We start from the raw sequence: 19,297 nt of genomic DNA on the forward strand, positions 1-19,297 counted from the left end.
CTTATTTATCAAGGGCTGGATTGCTGCCTGTTGGTTTATTTAATTTTTACGTAATTGTTCTTGAATTTCAATATTGTTTGTTTATCTGGTGATGTCTATGCATCTATTTTAATACGTAGATAGATGCCACATACTTATTAAGACATCGCGCTGTATATTTTTTCAACTTTGTTTAATGTTTTTGCATCGTAATTTATTACTATATTTGAAAAATCCAACCAAGGTTTATTGCAAAAAAAACGTATCTTGACTTTTTTATTGACTTGGAGTTGACCCTGCTCTGTAAGACAGCTAAATACTGTGCGTTTTTACAGACTTAAGCAAGCCTCCGGCAATGTCTAGAACAAGACCCTTCCCTGAGCTTATGTGTCTGAAATGTCTGCAGTAAATCTCTCTCAGCAAAAATATCACACCTCCAAAATTAATGTCATCTTTATTAAATGTTATTAAATATGCAAACACGCACACACATACGATAAAAATATCAGAAAGCATGGGTGAAAAAATTGATTTTCCTCAAATATCTAAAGTCTTCTACAAAACAGAATACAAAATTATTCGCTCACAAAATGCTACTCAGTATATACACCAAGATTAGTGTTTCATATCAAAGGAATATATTCAGCATGTGTTAGCCAAACAGAGAAGAAAATAAAACTTTACAAATAAAGTGTTTGTAAAAGGCAGCTACGGTTGGACGTCATCAGATCTTATGGCATGTACGTGCTGTGCAGACTCTGTCACTCAGTAAAATTGGGGCATGTGCAGAGCACCTGCGGGCTTCCATATGTCCCAGACTTTCATTTCTGGCAGTTTTTGCAGGTTGTACTCATGTGATTTATTAATTGCTTTGCGTCTCTGACAGATTAAGTAGTTTTTCTTAAAGTAATAAAGTCAGTCTGCACTTAATGGCGTTATACTGCACCGCACCACAGAATGGGGGAAAGGGTTCAAGTTTTTCTTTCTCACAAAGGGAATAAAAAAAGAAGCATACAACAGTTAGCATGATACATCTGTTAGCCAATGTATCATGTATTTCAGCCTCAAAGACTAGTACCAATGGCTGTGCAAAGGTTAGACATACAAAATTGTGATTTGATGGATTCAGTTCAGATACAATCCAATTGATGCATGCTACACATGAAAAGCACAATCGAAATTATTTTGCTTTTCAAACATCAGCGTAGAGAGGCCACTTTAAAAGCTCTGCTTAAATCAATATCGTTGGCCATATTTATTTACCTTTTCCTTTCTCAGTTGACAGTGTCTTTGTCCATTAAAATGTTAATGGATAAAGTTAAGCTATACCCAAACTGGCCGATCCTGCTTTGAAAAGTGCAACAGTTTCTCATGTGAAATCCAGATCTCTGTACATGTTTACACTGGTATTCATACTAACCCGTCCTGTTAAGTTTTAATGGCAGCAGCTTCATAGATGTGTAAAGAAAAAAGGGGGAAATTTTAGCTTCTCAGATATATACGTTTTGGCACTTAGCTACAGTACACAGGTGCCCCGTAAACTACAGTGGCATTTAAACAGGTAATATTTACAGGGAAAGTGGAATTTACCCAGAAAAAATAAACACTTACTGTTTGCCTATACAGAACATGCTTGTACCGGTGTGAGAGAGTCTGTGTGATTCAGTTTTATGTTAGTGAGTCTGGCAGCATATTAATGTCTTTTAAACCATATACATACACATTATAAAATACTGACACATTTGAGAAAGGCAGCTGTTTGACAGAATCAGTTAAAGCAGTATTACAATGTAATAGTTGCCCCCCAAAATATTTGGCCGTCTTGTCACGCTTACAAATTTTTGAACTTCATTGCATTAGATAAGATTTCTTCTACCTGTACATAAACTGTAATTTTACAGAGATTTATTTAACCGTTTCTTTGATGTGTTTTTGAAATACGGTTAGTAAATGTAAAATTACAGAAACACAGCGAGTTTACAAGATAACTGTAAAATAACATGAAAAACATACAATTTTGTGTAAAAAATGTATGCAAACCAACCATGCTGGACTTTTTCACAAAATTGTTTTCTTTTCTGAACCATTTTTACCTATAATTTTTAACCAGGTGGATCTCATTTAAAACCAGAAAATGTTATTCTTTATAGTTGTGCTTTGCTATCCTAATAATGAAAGTGTACGCTTTTGTCTTCGTATGCAATGACATTCGCACTCATTGTCAACACGCCAAATTGGTTCAATTCATTTTTGTAGCCACTGCATCCAACGCAAACACAGGCTTACTGAGCCCTTCAACTCCTCAAGTCCACAGAGCATCAAATACACAGTCTTTCAGTAGCTGTCTTTGGTTGTGCATTAGCAAGGCCATGCGTTTAGCTGGTCGTCATGGCTTCTGACAGAGAGGGCGAGGCCACTTCTCGATCCTGGGTCTCTGGTCCGGATGAACAGACGGAGTCTGTTGGCGTAGCAGACGTGCTCAGATCCTGAGGGTGAGACTGGAAGACCTCCCCTTGCCCTTCTGCTAGTAACCTCTCTTGCTGCGCCGCCAGCCGTTCCTCCGCCTCAATTTCTTCTGTGGTCGGGATGGAGTTTTTCTTTGGTCTGCCTTTGGGCTTGGTAGGAGCCTCGTGTCCTCCTTTAAGCACCTAGAGAGACGGACACACACAGTTAAGCTCTGAGAAATGTAGGCTTGGTCAAAGGTGATGCTGGTTATTACAGTGATTAAGAGAAGATATATGAACGCAAGGGGCCGGCCGTTCACGCTCATTTATCTCAGAGGTGAACGTGCTGTGGATCCTTTGTTCCTGCCTAAGAGGTTGAAAGCGCTGACGTAGACCTGTGCTAAGTTTTAAATCATGGCTCATGAGGATCGTTCAACAGAGAGAACCGCAGGGTCATGGATGTTACGCACACTGACTGCAGCGAGCACTGAGAGGGGCGGCTCACAGCTGATCTAATGGATTTTTAATGATATGTCTCAGAGTTTCCATTTCCACATAGAAAGATTTAGTGGAGTTTCGACACAGATGTTTAAGATGTAGTTTAATGGACATAAGATGATGTATTCTATGATGCATTAAGGGATACATTTGATTACCAGGAACTCATGTCATTATTTTAAGCACATACCTCCTTTTTCTGATAAACAGCTTTTTATTAATAAGCCTGTATTGTGATAGTACACACAAAAATTGTATTCTGTCATTTATTCACCCTGAATGTGGTGAAATGCAAAAGAAGATATTTTGAGAAATGTGTTCGGTGGTTTTGTGTCCATACAATGGAAGTCAATTTGTGTCAATGTTGTTTGGTTACTAACCTTCTTCAAAATATCTTCTTTTGTTTCCTACAGAAGAAAGAAAGTCATACATGTTGGGAATGACATGGGGGTAAATAAATGATGACAGAATCTTAATTTTTGGGTGAACTACACCTCTAACATGTAATGTCAATTGCAACGCTGGTTGAAAATGTAGGAATATTTAAAAAGCAATGTTATTTTTTGTGGACTTTTTCAGAAACTTGTGTTGCAATCTTATCGCAATTTGTAACTTTTTTTATTTTTTAGCAAATTGGTGGGTTATTCGTATAAATACATGTGATCTTATTCATAAGTTTTCATATGATCTGCTTTTACTCCAGTGGGTGTTTGTGTATACACTTTAAAAACAATTGTCTCGGCATCATAGGAGAACCACTCCATATAGAATCGTATCTTGGTGCTTCAGAGGTTCTTCAGAGGTTCTTTGGGATGACTGAGGTGCTATAATGAACCCCAAAAGAACCATAGGGGCTTATTGCAGGTTATTTTTATTAAAGCGGTGCATTGTAGCACCTCAGTCATCCCAAAGAACCACTGAAGAACCAAGATTAGGTTCTATATAGCACTTAAAGTTCATTTATGATAACGAGCCAAGAGCCAAGCCTGCTTTTTCCTCATAATCACACGTTTTATCACACTAAAAATTCATACGAAATAAAATAGTAATAGTAAAATAATGGTTTTCCACTAAGATCAGTTGGGATGTTGCACTATCAATTGATATATGCAAATTTCGATCTGTTCTAATTCTGTGGTTGTCTCTGTGCCGTTGTTTTATTTGCATAAGTCTTTTTGGGATCGAGTGTTATAACAACACAGACACCACATTCAAATCAAGTCCCCTCCAAAATGTATATCTGGCTCAAAAGCACAAAGATGTATTCTTAAAAAAAGTGAACTTAAAGAAATACGTATTCTAGTTTTGTCAATATGCTGATTGGACTCACCATTTTCTTCCATTTCATGCGTCTGTTTTGGTACCATGTCTTCACCTGCAGCTGCGTGAGACCCAAAGATTGAGCCAGGTCCAATCTGCACACAATGACACGTTTTTGCAATGAAATATTTTGTCAAATACGAAAAATGCAAAACAACAGCATTTTTACAAGCCTAGACCTGAAACCTTTAAACACGAGTGATCACAAGAAAGAATAGAAATGAATTGACAGAAGTCACCTGTTGCCCTACACATAAAAGCCAGTGGGTGGCCATCTAGAATGCAGATGTACATCTAATCGCTACAAAATTCCCAAAGCTGGCATGACATATCAGAAGGTTCTGCCAGGCTCTGAACCCAAGAGTCTTCCCAGGCCGAATGTAATTGCAGACCTCCCGTGGAATGCCATCTCGCTTTATCTCTACAGGATAAGGTAATCCAGTCCTAGAGCTCCCGACTCGCCCAAAGCCAATAGAAGTCCTTTTTGCGGGCATTTCAGCAGACGCCGCATGACTAATGCAACGATTGGTCTGTTGTAATGTGATAGGCATGGAAGGACATGTGAGATGGGATTTGAGGGAGACCTCGATCTATCAAACAACTGCACATTACGGCTACATCTGCTTTCGAAGTCCCTCGCGCCAGCCAAGCGGGATTACACACCTCCTCTGTGAAGCCTCTTAGAAAGCCATGTGAGGTGAAGTGATCTTCTGGAAATGAGCAGATTAGCACTTGCTCTCTAAATCCCTTGGCTTTCTTCTTCTCTACTTCCTAATTCTATCTCTTTCTTTGAATCGCTTTATAGTAATTGAATTTTCCTTTATCTAGACTTAACTTGTAAATGAGTTCACTGTGAAAACTGTTTGATGAAAAATATAATTTTATCTATATGCACATTTTTCATTCTTGTTATGTATTTCAGGCATTTCCGTTATTTTATTAGTTTAGATAAGAATGAATTATATTGAAAATTAACTAATTAAGTATTTATTTATTATCATTACATATTATTATATATCCATACTTGTACTGCCCTCTGAAAAGGACAGTCGCTTTACTGCTCGTTCTACTTCACAACTCATTCCTGGTGGAACATTCTTCCTAACTCAGTCCGGTCAACCACATCTCTCAAAACATTCAAAGAACTACTTAAAACACATCTCTTCTGTGAATACTTGACAGGCAAAAGAGAAAAAACTCTCTTTCTCTCAACAGGTATGGTTCTGGCTGTTGTGGAAACTAGTAACTTTGTATTAGAACTTATTGTATTATTGCTCCCGTATGACATATTGCTTTATTGCTCCCTGAACTCTTTGTAAGTCGCTTAAAGCGAAAAGTTTCGATAAAAGCATCGGCTAAATGACTAAATGTAAATGTAATGTATATTGTATAATTTATATTTTTATCTTGTTAATTTAAAAAAACATACAGAGTAAAATGTGAGCTATGTATTTTCTATGTGTCAAATATGTCATATAACGCAAAATAAAATTGAAACAAAACATATAACTACTAGTGTTGGGGAAAAGGACCAAATTTGATCTGTATGTCATTTGTGGCTGTTTTCTGTGCTTCAATTGCAGGTAAGAAAAACTCTTCTATGTTTGTGCTTATTATTCTTCACAAAGAACACACACACACAACATTCCGATGTCTGTACGTTCCTTACAACTACAGCCCTAATCGGAGCTCAGTTTAAATTCTGACATTTCTTCATAATGATGATGATTATAATCATCTCTGCTTCATAAAAACATTAAAACTTGATGGTATAAAGCATTATGGTCTATATTGCGGCACGTTTTTCATTGCTTTCATGTTCTGATTGTGTGGCCTAGGCTGAGAAGCCAAAAACAGCTCAAGACCTTCAGGTCGTCTGTAAGATTGATACAACACAAACCTGAGGCGCTTAGAGGCCCAAATCTTAAAATTGCCAGAAGATGAGGAATTTCCCTCTCTTTTATTCTTCAGTTAAATAGTTTGTTATATCTAAAACAAAGCTGCAGGCTGTCGTTTCTACACACGTGTATTTTTTCTGTATGTATGTGCAGATTGATGAAATTATGTTGTCACAAGTGATCTATAGATGTGAACTGAAGGTCAAAATCTTCATTGCACCTCGGACTGCTGGTCTGTTACCCGTATCGACCCGACAAACAATTCGGTAATTACCAGAAAAATATTGTTTTAAATAAGGAAAGGTCAATAAATACTGAATATGATTTTTTCATTTGAATTAGTGGATATTTTAAGAAAATCATAGAAAATGTAATTTAGACATAATGAATGTTGATTTTCCAGTAGGAAGGCAGTCAATTTTCATCATGGTAATTATTAAACTTAAAATGTAAAATTAATAATTAAGAAGATTAAATATCATCAATCTTTTCTACCGTGTGTTAAAATCTTTTTCTTGAAGCATAGACAACTCTAGGTTAGAGATTTTATGAAACACCGTTACTGATCAGCTGTCACTCAAAACGTCTTTATGTCATCCGTAATCGAATATACCTTTTGATTTACTTATTTAATTTAAACTCAGTTTCCGCATGGCAGATTCAAAATTTAACTGTAACTTGATAAAACCAATGTAAGCCAACAAGACTGTATTGTTATGTAAAAACAAAAGTAATAAAAGTGGAATGCGGGAGGGGAACGTCTTCTTGTTTTGCATGTCTAATGCCATTGACAGTTTTTAGAATTGCGTCTGACAGCTCATTTGTTGCTGAAGGACAGAATCCGCCTTTAGGCAAATTGTTTTCTGTGGCAGACACGCTCAGAATCCTTGTAGGTGGGACAGAACCGATTTTGTGGGGCTTTCTACCGCCTCAGGGCCATAATGGAAATACGTCCACTACCGCCAAATCTAAAAATGAAATGGAAAATGTGTTACGGACGTAAATGTGGCCGAACAAAATGACCCATGAGAGAAGACCCAGGACACGTTGATGACCTCATCGTATTGTAGAAAGCCCTAAAGTGTTTTAAATACACCTGCATGTGTTTTAAATGATTGGCATGAAATCGGTGTAACACACTTTTGTTTGCTGTTCTTGGCATATATCCCTGTTGTCTTGAATAGGGTAGTGTTTCTTTTTGCAATTCAAAGCATGGTTAAAATGTTACTGTCGTCTTAACTTAAACACTGAGCGATGTCATACTTTAGCTGACCACGCTTTTAGACTATTGAGTGAAGTGCTTACTTTAGCCTCTTAATTTTTATTTATAGCACATTACAAATTTTCTGTATGAAATCAAAACTGAGCCTGTTTACTTCAAATGAATGTTAGTCTTATTGCGCAAGATTCAATGGTTCATGCTATTTCACATTTTTTAAATGTTGTTTGTCCCTATAATCTTTCATCAAAATGTCAAAGCTCGCTCCGCCTCTAACACAACATTACATATTCCTCTTTTGATCAACGCATCCTATCCAACCACCTGGTTTCATTTCGTATGTATAAAGCCACAGACATTTCCTCAACAATCTCATTCTCAACAGCCCTACGTTTTTCACATGTGTGGCAAAAGTCATATGTGTGGCAAATGGTGTATGTATCTACCTTTGAAAAATTCAAAAGAATTGAACAAGAATCAAAATCTTAGCTATATCTTCTCTGTTGTGAATACTCTTAAGATTCTAAATGTAGCATAAAGAGTGCAAGCAGCATCAAGTAATGATGAACAATTTCCCTGTGAAATTGTCTCTAGCTGCAGTCGTCGCCTCTATATCGCCATCTCAGTTTGAAACGTGATATTGCAGGTTAATTGACATAGTTAAAGAGTCGAACTAATTCTTAGTTGACACCAAACACAGAATAAGCGATTTGCATGATAAAATTACACACAAAGTCAATGCAAAGAAACAAATAGGCCAATTGACGTGAATGACGTGAATTGGCGCCACAATTTCCACAAACGTCAATTGCGTCTTCCACTCGAGCAAAAAAAATATTGCGAACAACTCATTGACACCTACCCTACGTTCCAATTCGACTAGTAGTAGGTACTGTTTTTTTTGGTGGAATACTGCCTACTCGCTGTGAGTTGTGGGTAATATCAGCCGTTGTAGTGACCATCATTCTGCACTTAGATTTTCTTCCGAAAGTAGTAGACCATCCGGGAATCTTTGGAATACTATTTTCAACATACTACAATTTGGGACATACTAAATCTTCTTTCAAATACTATTCTAATATGAACTCAGGGCTAGAGTTTCCGGAACCATGAAGACACTCCCCATTGGTTGCTGTTTTTCGCGTCACTCGCAGGAAAATAAAGAACTATTCCCGCGAGTAATAAAGAGCTAGGATTGGGATACTTCGCATCTGGTGTGAACACAGCATAACTACTCATGTGAACTTGTACTGACAACTTAACTTACTGGTGTGAATCAAAGCAACGTAAGCAGAGGACTTTGAACACTGAAGCAATTTTGTTTTATTTTAGTGACCTATGTCTTTAAATCAGTTATTGAGCAAACTGAAAGAAAGTTCACTTCATCAATGTCTTACCATCATGCTCTGTCACACCTGAATGACTTTACTTCTTCCACAGAACCCAAAGGAAGATATTTTGAAAAACTTAGGTAACGGACAATGTTTTGAATGACATAAGGGCGAAAATCTTTTTTCCCAGAAAAAGTTATGGATTGTTTTCCACCAAATCCCGATGTGAGTACATGAGAAACAGTCAGTGAGTCTGCACAATTTCATTGTTGAAATTCTAAAAGGTGTTGCACAAAAGAAAGAGAGGACAGACAGCTGTCAAAATGACATGACGGAGAGGGACAATATAATTTTAATTTATTCATAACCCAAATAATAAAAAGAAACCTATACTGCCCAAAACACTGAATGAGTTATTTTGCAGACGTTTCCAAAGCGATTTACAGTGCATTCAAGGTATACAGGGCTTTTTTTTTCTGGGAAATGCACTCGTGTCCTTGGCATCGTAAGTGTTACGCTCTACCGCCTGACCTACGGTAATCCCCTACAGGACTGTTATGTCTCCATGAAAACCACTGACCTGTCTGGAGTGGACAGATATTTCTGTTTCTGAAATTTCTTTTCCAGGCCCAGGAGCTGAAGTTCAGTGAAGATGGTGCGACTGCGGCGGGGTTTCTTCAGTCGTGAGGTGGAGTGCTCCGTCTCTGATTCGCTGCTGATGCTGACAGGCGTCTCGCTGAGCGTGGACTCTGAGGTCAGCGGGTGTTGGGGGGAGAGCAGGGACAGGTGCGGGACCCGACCGTGAGGAGAAGATTGAGAGAGCTGCGGGATGCTATTGGGAGGCTGGTGCGTGATCACGGAGAGGAGAGGGTACGTTCTCAGAGGAGTGGAGCCTATAGAAACAATAAGGTTGCAGTAGTAAAGATTCATTTTCTTCGTAGAGGAAATACCATGAAGACAGACTCACTAAGAGTTGTTTTTTATTGTAATGATGATACTGCTTCTAATGTCATCGCCTGTTCTTCAAAGGAAGAGCAGCTGAGATTCACGCAAAAAAAGATATTTCTTTCTTAGGATCCAGGATCAAAAACGTTGAAAACTTTTTACCTACAACAAATATTATTGACATTCCCAAAAATTCCCAAATTCATCAACAACTTCCCTTAGACAAAATAAATATACTTCAAATTCATGTTATTGAGTGTGCTTAAGTAAGTTTAAGTACATTTTTAAGAATACGTATATAGTAGGCATACTAATAATAATAATGTAGTAATAGTATACTAGTGTACTTTCTTAGTACTACTTGTGAGTAAATTGGCTCACCTTTTTGTTTATACGTGTACATTCAAGTATACTTTAAGTGTAATGCATAACTTTGAGCACACAACTACATTAGTAAACAAGTAAATAGATTTAGTTCAATACTTGACAGTACACTTTAAAGTATACACTTTAAAGTATACATAATACTAGTTTAGTTTTTATACTTTGAGAACTGTATAATTGTATACATTTTGTCTAAGTGGACTAATATATATATTTGTATATTACATTTTACAGTTTATCTATACAACTATGTTCCTATTTAGGTATTTTATACTTACAATATAGCTTTAACTTTACTTTAAGGAAATATCTTGATGCCAGACAAACTATACTTTTCGGTCAATAAATCAGTATAGGCCTACAGTATTCTGAGAAGAACATAAAAGTGGACGGAAAGTATACTTTCTTATTTTTAGTTTAAAAGATGTATACTAATTGCTCAATTAAAGTTATTTAGTTTCAAAGTTGATCCTATGAATTTCAATAAGTTCTCTTTACTTTATATGGGTAGTTGACAAATGAAATTGTATTGTGTCCTATGGTGTCACAGTAAAAAAACGAACAATGAGGGTAAATCTCTCTTATTAACATAAATATCCATATTACTAATATAATATAATACAATATGTTATTAGCAGTAAGTTTTTTTTATTTTTTTCTATGTCACACCAGGACACTTGTATGGCACTCACATGTTGTTATGTTATGTGAATTCATGTAAATAGCAAATTTGTCCAAATAAGTAAGTATTTGTTGTTTTAAACATCCAATACAAATAAAAGTGTCTTTCTTGCTAATCACGTCTGTTAATAGTCGTATACATCAGTGTGAAATCTATTTTACAAGCTGTTAAAGTGAGCCAGCCCTAACATCTAGTTGTAATAGCTTGTTAAAGCATCGGTCATGTCCAAATGAACTAAAACCTTGTAATGGTCTAGCCCCACCCACACTAATGGTGAAGGTAAGTGTTAAGAGTTTTGCCCTCTGTGATGTAAAGCACCTGAACTGCTTGTCCGCCGAGATGACGCAACTGGTGTTTTTACACTTGCCCTTTGAACTCTGCGACGATAATGACTCTCCTATGATACATATGATCGCAGTCACAATGCACTTCAGGCAATAATTTTAAAATGGGGCATCCGCACCCCCTCCCTAACAGTTTTAATATTTCTAATACTCCAAAGACTCTCACCTTCTTTCTCGCTCTCTCTCTGCGTATCATTTTTTTCAGACATCAACGAGACGCCAGAGTCCATAAAATGCTATATTGGACCCGTCTGAGCGCAGAGACAGAGAAAAAGAGAGAGGTCGGTGCAGAAAAGCTTATGCCGTCAAGCGTAAAATTTCCTTTGATTTATTGATTGGTTTTGAGAAGACAGAACGCACGGGGCAAAAATCAAAGCTGTAGAAATGATGTCACATCATGCGAATTGGTTAGGCCTACGTACATTTGCCTTAGAGTCATTTAAAAATTGCAGAAAAGCTGTTCAATGTCCAAACAAGTAAGCCTTCTAAGGGTTAACTAAGCAGGTTTTTATTTTTTATTTTATTTATTTTTTACTTAGCACAATTTTAGCAAAGGTAAACCGTGTCATTTTTGTACAACTAGCAAGTAGCAAAATCTAAATACAGTACAATTTTGATTGCTTCTTGACAAGTTTTAAACATTTTAAACATCTGTTATCTGTGAGAAGTTTTAAACATTTTAAAACATCTGTTATCTGTGAGTGGTAAAGAAATGAATGCATAAAATAATAGTTCTTCCGCATTAGTTGATCCACCTTTATTCTTTTTTTAACAAACATATTGCAATTCTATTTGGTGGCACAAGAATACACACGTTATTATTAGAGGGTAAATAGTATAAAACTGTACTGTGTCTGTGTCTTTTAATATCTATATTTAACCTCACAGAAATTCTTACTATAGCTGCACATCAACAAATATACTTTTACAGCACGCCCCAAAGGGTCAATTACACATATTCACTGGATAAAGTTACTGTAAGAATTACATCAAATTCTTTCAGTTACAATTGTTTTTGTTCACACGCTACTCCTGTTCATATATCAGTGAGATGCGAAACATGAGAGAAATGTCGAAGGCAAACGTTTAATCTGTCACCCCTGTTACATTCCTGATCAGCGAGCAATACATACCTCAGACGTTAGCGGGCGTAGTTTCAGCAAAAACACTAAACCTCATAATATTTAATACTGTTTAATGTCTTTAGTGTTTATTTAATTTGTTTTAGATAAAACGAGTGTTGGAAAGCCAAATATATTTTCTACTGAACATGACCAAAATAAATATTGTCATCAACAGGTTAAGAATTACAATTTTGTATATGCATTAAGATAAGATAAAATTTAAAGAAGTCAGTAAAGTAGTGGAAATGCAAAAGAATGGACGTCTTCCGCACACTCACACAGATATATGCATGCTTGCACACCCACAAAGTCAGAATGAGCTCATTGCTATCAGTGCAGCACGTCCAGGCATGAAACATCGCTTCTGGCACAACTCTCTCTCATTCATTCTTGCTCTCCCTGAATAACCTTTCTTTCTTCAATATCTATCCCAACAGCCCTATCGTAAGGTCTATCAATCTATTTTATTCTCTCTTTAAAGTCCCCTCTCGCTGCACCACGTCAGCATGTGGATCTAATGGGCTTAGAGGAAACATTTTGAGAGTTTGCAGCTGTCAAACTCCAGTCAACCATTTTTATTGATTAGAAGTCAGACTTGGATTTGAATTAAATCGAAATTCGCCATTATATGCCTTGCTTTTTACACTTCATCTGTGAATGTTGTTTTTCTTATTCTTAGAAAGGAATCATGGGACTGATTCACAATAATAAGAAAAGCAACCATTGGATCTTTAGAGTGCAGAGTTTTAGTATCCAAGATGAAGCTGAATTCATTAAAAAATTGCAATGTGTCATGATCCTTTTCCTGAGGCTTACGATTTCCATGAGTCTCCGTGTTTTGGGAAATCTGAATCGTGTTCTAACAAAAGCAATAAATTTTTATTGAAACTAAAATTATCCAAGGTGTAACAGTTCTTTGCCGTGGCATGTCCTCGATCAGAAAAACTCGCTTTCGAGTTTAACACCTCGACTTATCATTTAACTGTTGCGAGCGAGGTGTCGTGTTTTCGATACTCACAATAACGGAGTGAACCTCGTGTTTTCAATTGATGGGCAAAAAAACAGTAGCAAACGTTAAGCTCTTGATTGGTCTCTTTCAGGCCTGTCTTATTTGCCTTGACTGATTGGATTCCAATGACATGACTTCACTTGGCACCTAATGTGCATTTGAACTTTCTGTAACTCGGTACACAGTGTTTTGGTTGGGCCTTGTGTTGACAGGTTTAGAGGTGCTTCATCACCCGTTGAGTTTTTATCTCTCAATGGCTATTAAACCAATCCAGCAAGTTCAAAATAAATGAAAAAAAAAACCACAATACAGAGTTCAGCTTCATACGTTTGAAAGGAAAATGTTTATTTTTCCAATCTATCCTTGCTGAAAGATGATTATTTGCTCATTTCAGTCAGGCATGAGAACCTTTGAAAAAGATGTGTTGATGTATTGTTTCACTCTCAAAGGCACAAGATGCTGTTACCGACACCTAAGGTACAACTTTAGTTCTAGATGGAGAGTCTAACAACAAGCGTTCTGACCGTCAGAAAAGATGCTGTACAAGATGTGAAAAACATTTAGCAGTCTACTATTGCATATCATATTACTTTTAAGTGTTATGTAAGCGTTTGAATATGAAATACAACCCTGAGAATAGCTTGGCTTTCATAACTGCCCGAGGGAAGAGAGCTAAGATCTCGCAATCCATATTTCTAGCAATTTGATAATCAACATTTGCATATTAAACTCCTACACTGTGTGTGGCTACACTTTTCAGGTGTGCACTGTTTGTGTCCGTAGTTATGAGAAAGACAGCATAGAAACTCGAGCATAGAAACTCATTGTTTTATAGAACTTCTAAAGATTAGCTATCTGATCAAATAAATTTGAGGTATTCCTAATTTCAACATTTTCAGAATTTAAATATAAATTATAAAAAAGCAAAAGGTGAATTCACGTTGATTTGGACATTTTGACATTGGGTGAATATCAACCTCAATAAACCTGAATGCACCATAAAGTATGTCATTCGATAAACAGTTTGATTTTACCTATGAGGGCCACTTTTTAATATCTTTTTAATAATAAATGTAATATTTAATATAACAGTAAAAAGATTTAAACATTAGTTATATATGTGAATAAACCATATTCCATTAATTTACAGCATTTTTTGATCATTTTTTAAATGTCCGCATTTACTTTTAAAATAAAAATTAAACCGAATGCTTCATCTGTTAACATTAGTTAAAGCACAATTAACTAAGAAGCAACTGTATTAGTATTAACTAAGAAAGATGAATAAATGTAAAATATGCTCTAATGCATTAACTAAGTGTTACCAAACCAATGCTCAATACAAAGTGACACTAAAATAAATACATTTAAACACTTTTAAAACGTCCCTCACACATAACCAAAATAGGAAGGTAAGAATATCATTAGTCTGGTATGAAAACATAAGACGTGTGTGAACATAATCGGTTGTCTTATAAAAGGTTTCCGGTTTTATTGGTAAGGTAAGGTGTGGACTGTGTGGTTTTCCTGCTCATCTTTTTCATTCTCTGTCTGTCTCAACCAATTGTCTGTTTTTCAGCGTGCTGTCATGGGAGATTACATTATCGCTGATTTTTATCTCTTTCAAAAAATGCTTCTAAAAGCCTTTCCCTGCGCTACGGTGAGAGACATGTCTCCAAACGAAATATTATAACCTGTTATTATACTCTGCTCCTCTCTAAGGTAATATTTTAAGGAGGGGGGAACCTCAACATGTGTCAGCACAGCACTAGAGTACCACATTCATGCCCAATCTCAATGATAAAGTAATATGTTTGAACTAGGGCTGTCAAACGATTAATCGTGATTAATCGCATACAGAATAAAAGTTTATGTTTACATAGTATCTATGTACTGTTCATACTAATTTTATATTTATGAAAGCAAACACATACCCATGAATTGATATTTAGGAAATATGTATTTATTAATATTTTCCTATAATTTAAATTAAATATAAATGTTTATTCATTTTAAGATTTTCTTAACTATATGCATGCATGTGTATGTGTTAATAAATACAAAGTTATTAAGCAGAGTACACAGATATACATTATGTATACACAAACTTTTATTGTGTATACAATAATGTTTGACAGTCCTAGTTTGAACTCAACAGAGATGCTCGTGTTTAAACGTGATTTAATGTGTGCAGTACCTGTAATGACAAATGATGGATATTATGATGCATTATTAAATTCTAATGGTTCTAATACCATAATGAACAATCAACGGTTTACCATTAAAACCGTAACATAATTTACTTTATGTATGTTTTAGGTTTTATTTAATGGCTGGATTTAATCGTCCTCTATTGGTTCGGATCACATTTTACTAAGAGAACCCAACACATAACCTATAATGACACATAAGAACCATTAGTGTCCTTTAAAACCAAAAGTAACCATTAAATCCATTATATATCTGTGATGGTTTCTATTCTTTAAGCAGTGAAAGCTCTAAAAAATTCAGATTAAATTATATTTGTGCAACTAAGGCATAGTAAACTCACCAATAGCTTGTTTCCAATGACCATCCTGAAAAATACCTTTGAATCTGTTCAATTATTTATTTTTTATTTAAAATGACGTCATTCTACAGGGCAGTGGCTCCTGTGGTATTTTGACGTGTCGTACAGCGGCCCCTAGTGGTGACAGCAGTGATATAATGACAGCAGTTTATAATGAGCAGGAAAGTTCAGAGATGTGAGGACAGACACTGTACTCTGTGTGGGAAGTTAAGAGGCCAAGGGCCTTTCAGTCAGTGCCAGCCTTAATGCCAGCTACATTCTATATTAAGCAGTACCATCCATTGATATGCTGGCATATCTCACACCCCTTACTTGAAAAGACACACTGTGTGCAGGGTTTTAATATTTGGGCTGGATACCCTATCCCTCCGCCCGGTCTGCCAAAACTCATGCCTTCTACCTCACAGCTGGATGGACAAACGGAGAACAGAATGAAGTGTGTGTTCGTGCGGTGTGCACATGTTCACGCAGGCAGGTTTGTGTGTTCGTGCACACACTTATTGCACTTGCTTTGTGTATGTGTTTAAGGGAGTCTGCATGTGTGAAGAATCGATTTTCGGGAAGGGGGAACTGCTAAAGCTATTTTTGTCATGTGGTCTCATTAATTCAGAGTAAGTGTATCTGATTTCCAAAACAGCACAGCAGGATACGTTTCTATAGCGATGCTTTAAAACTATCTAGATTTTAATGAAATGGAGTGTAGACATGTTTTAAACACATATTGACATGTTGTCCATCAACAGACATTACGGACGGAGAGAAATAGGCCTAGCTTTTGCTTTTTGGTCTACAGTTTGAAGTTTTGTGTGGCAGCAATTGAAATGTAACATCCTCCATGAAAAAAACACAGTGGATGTAGTATTCTTTATGAATAATGAGTGAATAAATGTGCCCAACTATTATTCTGCAGTCTATCTGTTATAGTTTCTTTAGCTTAAGTATAAACAGTATTCTGTCAAATATCAAACCCAATATTTTCAAAAATGTTTTATGACATTTATTTCAATAGTTTGGCACATGAGTAAAAGCTTCATTAAAGCGTTGAAAAAATCATGGTTTTATTTAGTCCAATCAATTATGCATTGCCTATAGCCAACCTACAGAAAAAGATTATCCACTCAGCAATTATTGGTTGACCTGCATGTTGTATACATTTTAAATATAGCCTTGATGTTTAGGTATTACTAAAAAACAGTTGTGTAACACACTTACTACTACAGATTAGCATGTAACTTCAGCAACATGTCAAATGTGACTTTTTTAAGTGAGTGTTGTTTTAAGGGCATGCAGTAGAACTACAAATGTGCTTTGATTCACCCTTAGGGAAATCACACATGTAGTAAACCATAGAGTTAAGTACTTGCTAAAACCTATGGATGAGAGACAGTTGCTGCAAGAATTCACAAATGCGCCTATCAATCCCTTGAACCTTATTATGCGGGTATTGCCACAATCTACCACTCTGTCAGTGTGTTCATTTGTTGTTTAATGTATCACATTTTCAAACTTTACACAATGCTTCTCATTATTGTTCAGTGACATTTCACCTGTTGGTCAAAGATGTCAGACCTGATTGCATCCTATTTTGCGCAGTCAAAAGTGGAGCAAACGTTTTTCAAACAGAGTTTAAAGGAGTTTGTGTTCCTCGGGGCAAGTAAAAAAAAGAGGAAATAAGTCTTTTACCACGAATAACAAACTCATAAATGTCACAATTGAAAAAAAACAGGTCAAGGGAACTCCTTGGGGACACCATCCGTGGGGAAATACCCTGAGGTCGCTTAAAATGATTTAAAAAATGAAATTACGTAATATGAAAAGAGTAGCCTGTCTGGCTGTGAAATTATAAATCATCAGAAAAGCAAAGACTTTTCTTTAAGCATTTGTTAATTAAACCATAACCATCATCAACATGATAAAGTAAAAAAAGATTATGTGAATTAAAATGTGAACTTTCCATCTGAGCTTCATGCATGTTAATATATAAGTACATTATGGCAATACATTTAGTTTACATAACTTTGCAATTTCATGCAAATTTTTAACGACCCTTTGAAAACCGTGTGTGTGCTTGTATTTACTTTTGAATTAAATTGTCCCAATACTTGTATAATAAATTATGAACTTTATCTCAATTATCAAATCTAAAAGATTGGTAAGACACAGGTACTGGTGTCACTCAATGGCAAAACATTTAAGGCAATAAAAAACTATCATAATTTATTATAAGCTACATTGCGCTTTTTCTAAATATTATTTAACTCTAAAGTGTGCGAATGTCTTAAATGTGTTTGACATTGGTGGGAATACGTTGTTGTTAACCACTGACTGTGCCACTTTTTTACTGCGATCTACAAAACAAACATGTACTTAAATAACATAAATACAAACTAGCCATACATAATACAATAAATAAATAGGCCAGCTTTGTTAAGTTTGATAATAGCCTACGACTTTGCGTTACAATGTACAGAGCGCGCAAAGTAGATATTAACCTAAACATAAATGTCCATAAACCAACAGGTGATACAGCAAATAGGAAACAGCTTCTTTATTTTTATTAAGACGTATTTTAATTTTAATCGACAAGGGAAAGAATAAACCAAAGAGAAATGCTAAATTTATATCCAAATCCCATTTCAATGACGTGTATGTATTATCTCTTTTATCGCCGAAAAAACATTTAGAACATTGTGTAAATCGCTGTGAAACAGAAAATAATTTAATTGAATTTACGTTTATTCAGAATAACTATACATTCATTCACTTCAACGTTCTCAAATAGAAACGCCCCTTGCAAAATAAATAAAAACGTGTTTTGTCACTTACCCGAGCATGAATGCATAGGTTTGGGTCTGACGATTAAAGAGGGACACACAGAGTAAAGAGAAAGTTTCTCGAAGTAATCACAAGTTTCCTTGGAGAGGATCTCGTCTATCATGAAAGTCTTGTACCGTCTTCTGGCTGCTTTCAGCTGCACGCTGTTCGCGAGTCTCACCTCTGCTTGACAATGCATACTGTCCCAATATACCACTCAGTCTTGCTGTGAAAAGGTTCTTAGATTTGTCTATAGTCGTGTTACTTTTCTTGCTTATGTTTATTTTCTATAACACATCTCGTTTAATGGCTTTGAAATCCTCGTGCAGCTGTGCTGCGCTGAAAGTGTCTGCAGTGTCTTCCGCGCGCTCATTCATGCAGCGAGTGCGCGCGGTGCTCTGAGTCAACGCTATATAAACCAATTCTCCTATCACTACTCTACTGCTGTATGCAAGATCTGACACACTTCACGTCAATCACTCCCTCTCTCTCTCTCTCTCTCTCTCTCTCTCTCTCTGTGTGTACAATTAGGACAGTAAACCAGTTTTCTCTCTTTGGCATGACTGATCTCTAGAAGCATTGAGCATGTTATCTTCTGAACGGCCTTTTCTGACTTTGACAGAATTCAAATTAATTACCATTGAATGGTAAATTGTACATTAAAAATGTAACAATATTCTTAAAATAAATTATTTTAAAAAATGTGAACGTTTCTTTATTTTTTAACATCACCCGTT

At 36.0% G+C, this 19,297-nt stretch overlaps 1 protein-coding gene across 2 annotated transcripts; it reads right to left on the reverse strand.

Annotated features, from left to right (window-relative positions):
* Positions 1-416: 416 nt before the first annotated feature.
* Positions 417-18,977, reverse strand: barx2 (BARX homeobox 2). 2 transcript variants are annotated; one of them, XM_056766978.1, is made up of 5 exons: positions 18,573-18,977; positions 9,270-9,582; positions 4,252-4,336; positions 3,302-3,328; positions 417-2,627 (listed from the first exon to the last, which is right to left on the reverse strand). In XM_056766978.1, exons 1-5 carry the CDS (start codon positions 18,757-18,759, stop codon positions 2,355-2,357), a joined length of 885 nt encoding a protein of 294 aa, XP_056622956.1. In that variant the 5' UTR covers positions 18,760-18,977; the 3' UTR covers positions 417-2,354. The 2 variants fall into 2 exon arrangements, with proteins under 2 accessions (XP_056622956.1, XP_056622957.1); XM_056766979.1 differs by lacking the exon at positions 3,302-3,328.
* Between the last annotated feature and the right edge of the window lie 320 nt (positions 18,978-19,297).

This window comes from Triplophysa dalaica, chromosome 14, assembly GCF_015846415.1.
Source record: "Triplophysa dalaica isolate WHDGS20190420 chromosome 14, ASM1584641v1, whole genome shotgun sequence".
NCBI classification, from domain to species: Eukaryota; Metazoa; Chordata; class Actinopteri; order Cypriniformes; family Nemacheilidae; genus Triplophysa; species Triplophysa dalaica.

Coding starts and splice junctions, on each gene's coding strand:
- barx2 (XM_056766978.1), bottom strand. CDS start 18,759: ATGCATTGTCAAGCAGAGGTGAGACTCGCGAACAGCGTGCAGCTGAAA. Junction 9,583..18,572: donor ACCTATGCATTCATGCTCGG/GTAAGTGACAAA, acceptor TTGTTTCTATAG/GCTCCACTCCTCTGAGAACG. Junction 4,337..9,269: donor TATCTGTCCACTCCAGACAG/GTCAGTGGTTTT, acceptor CATTGTGTGCAG/ATTGGACCTGGCTCAATCTT.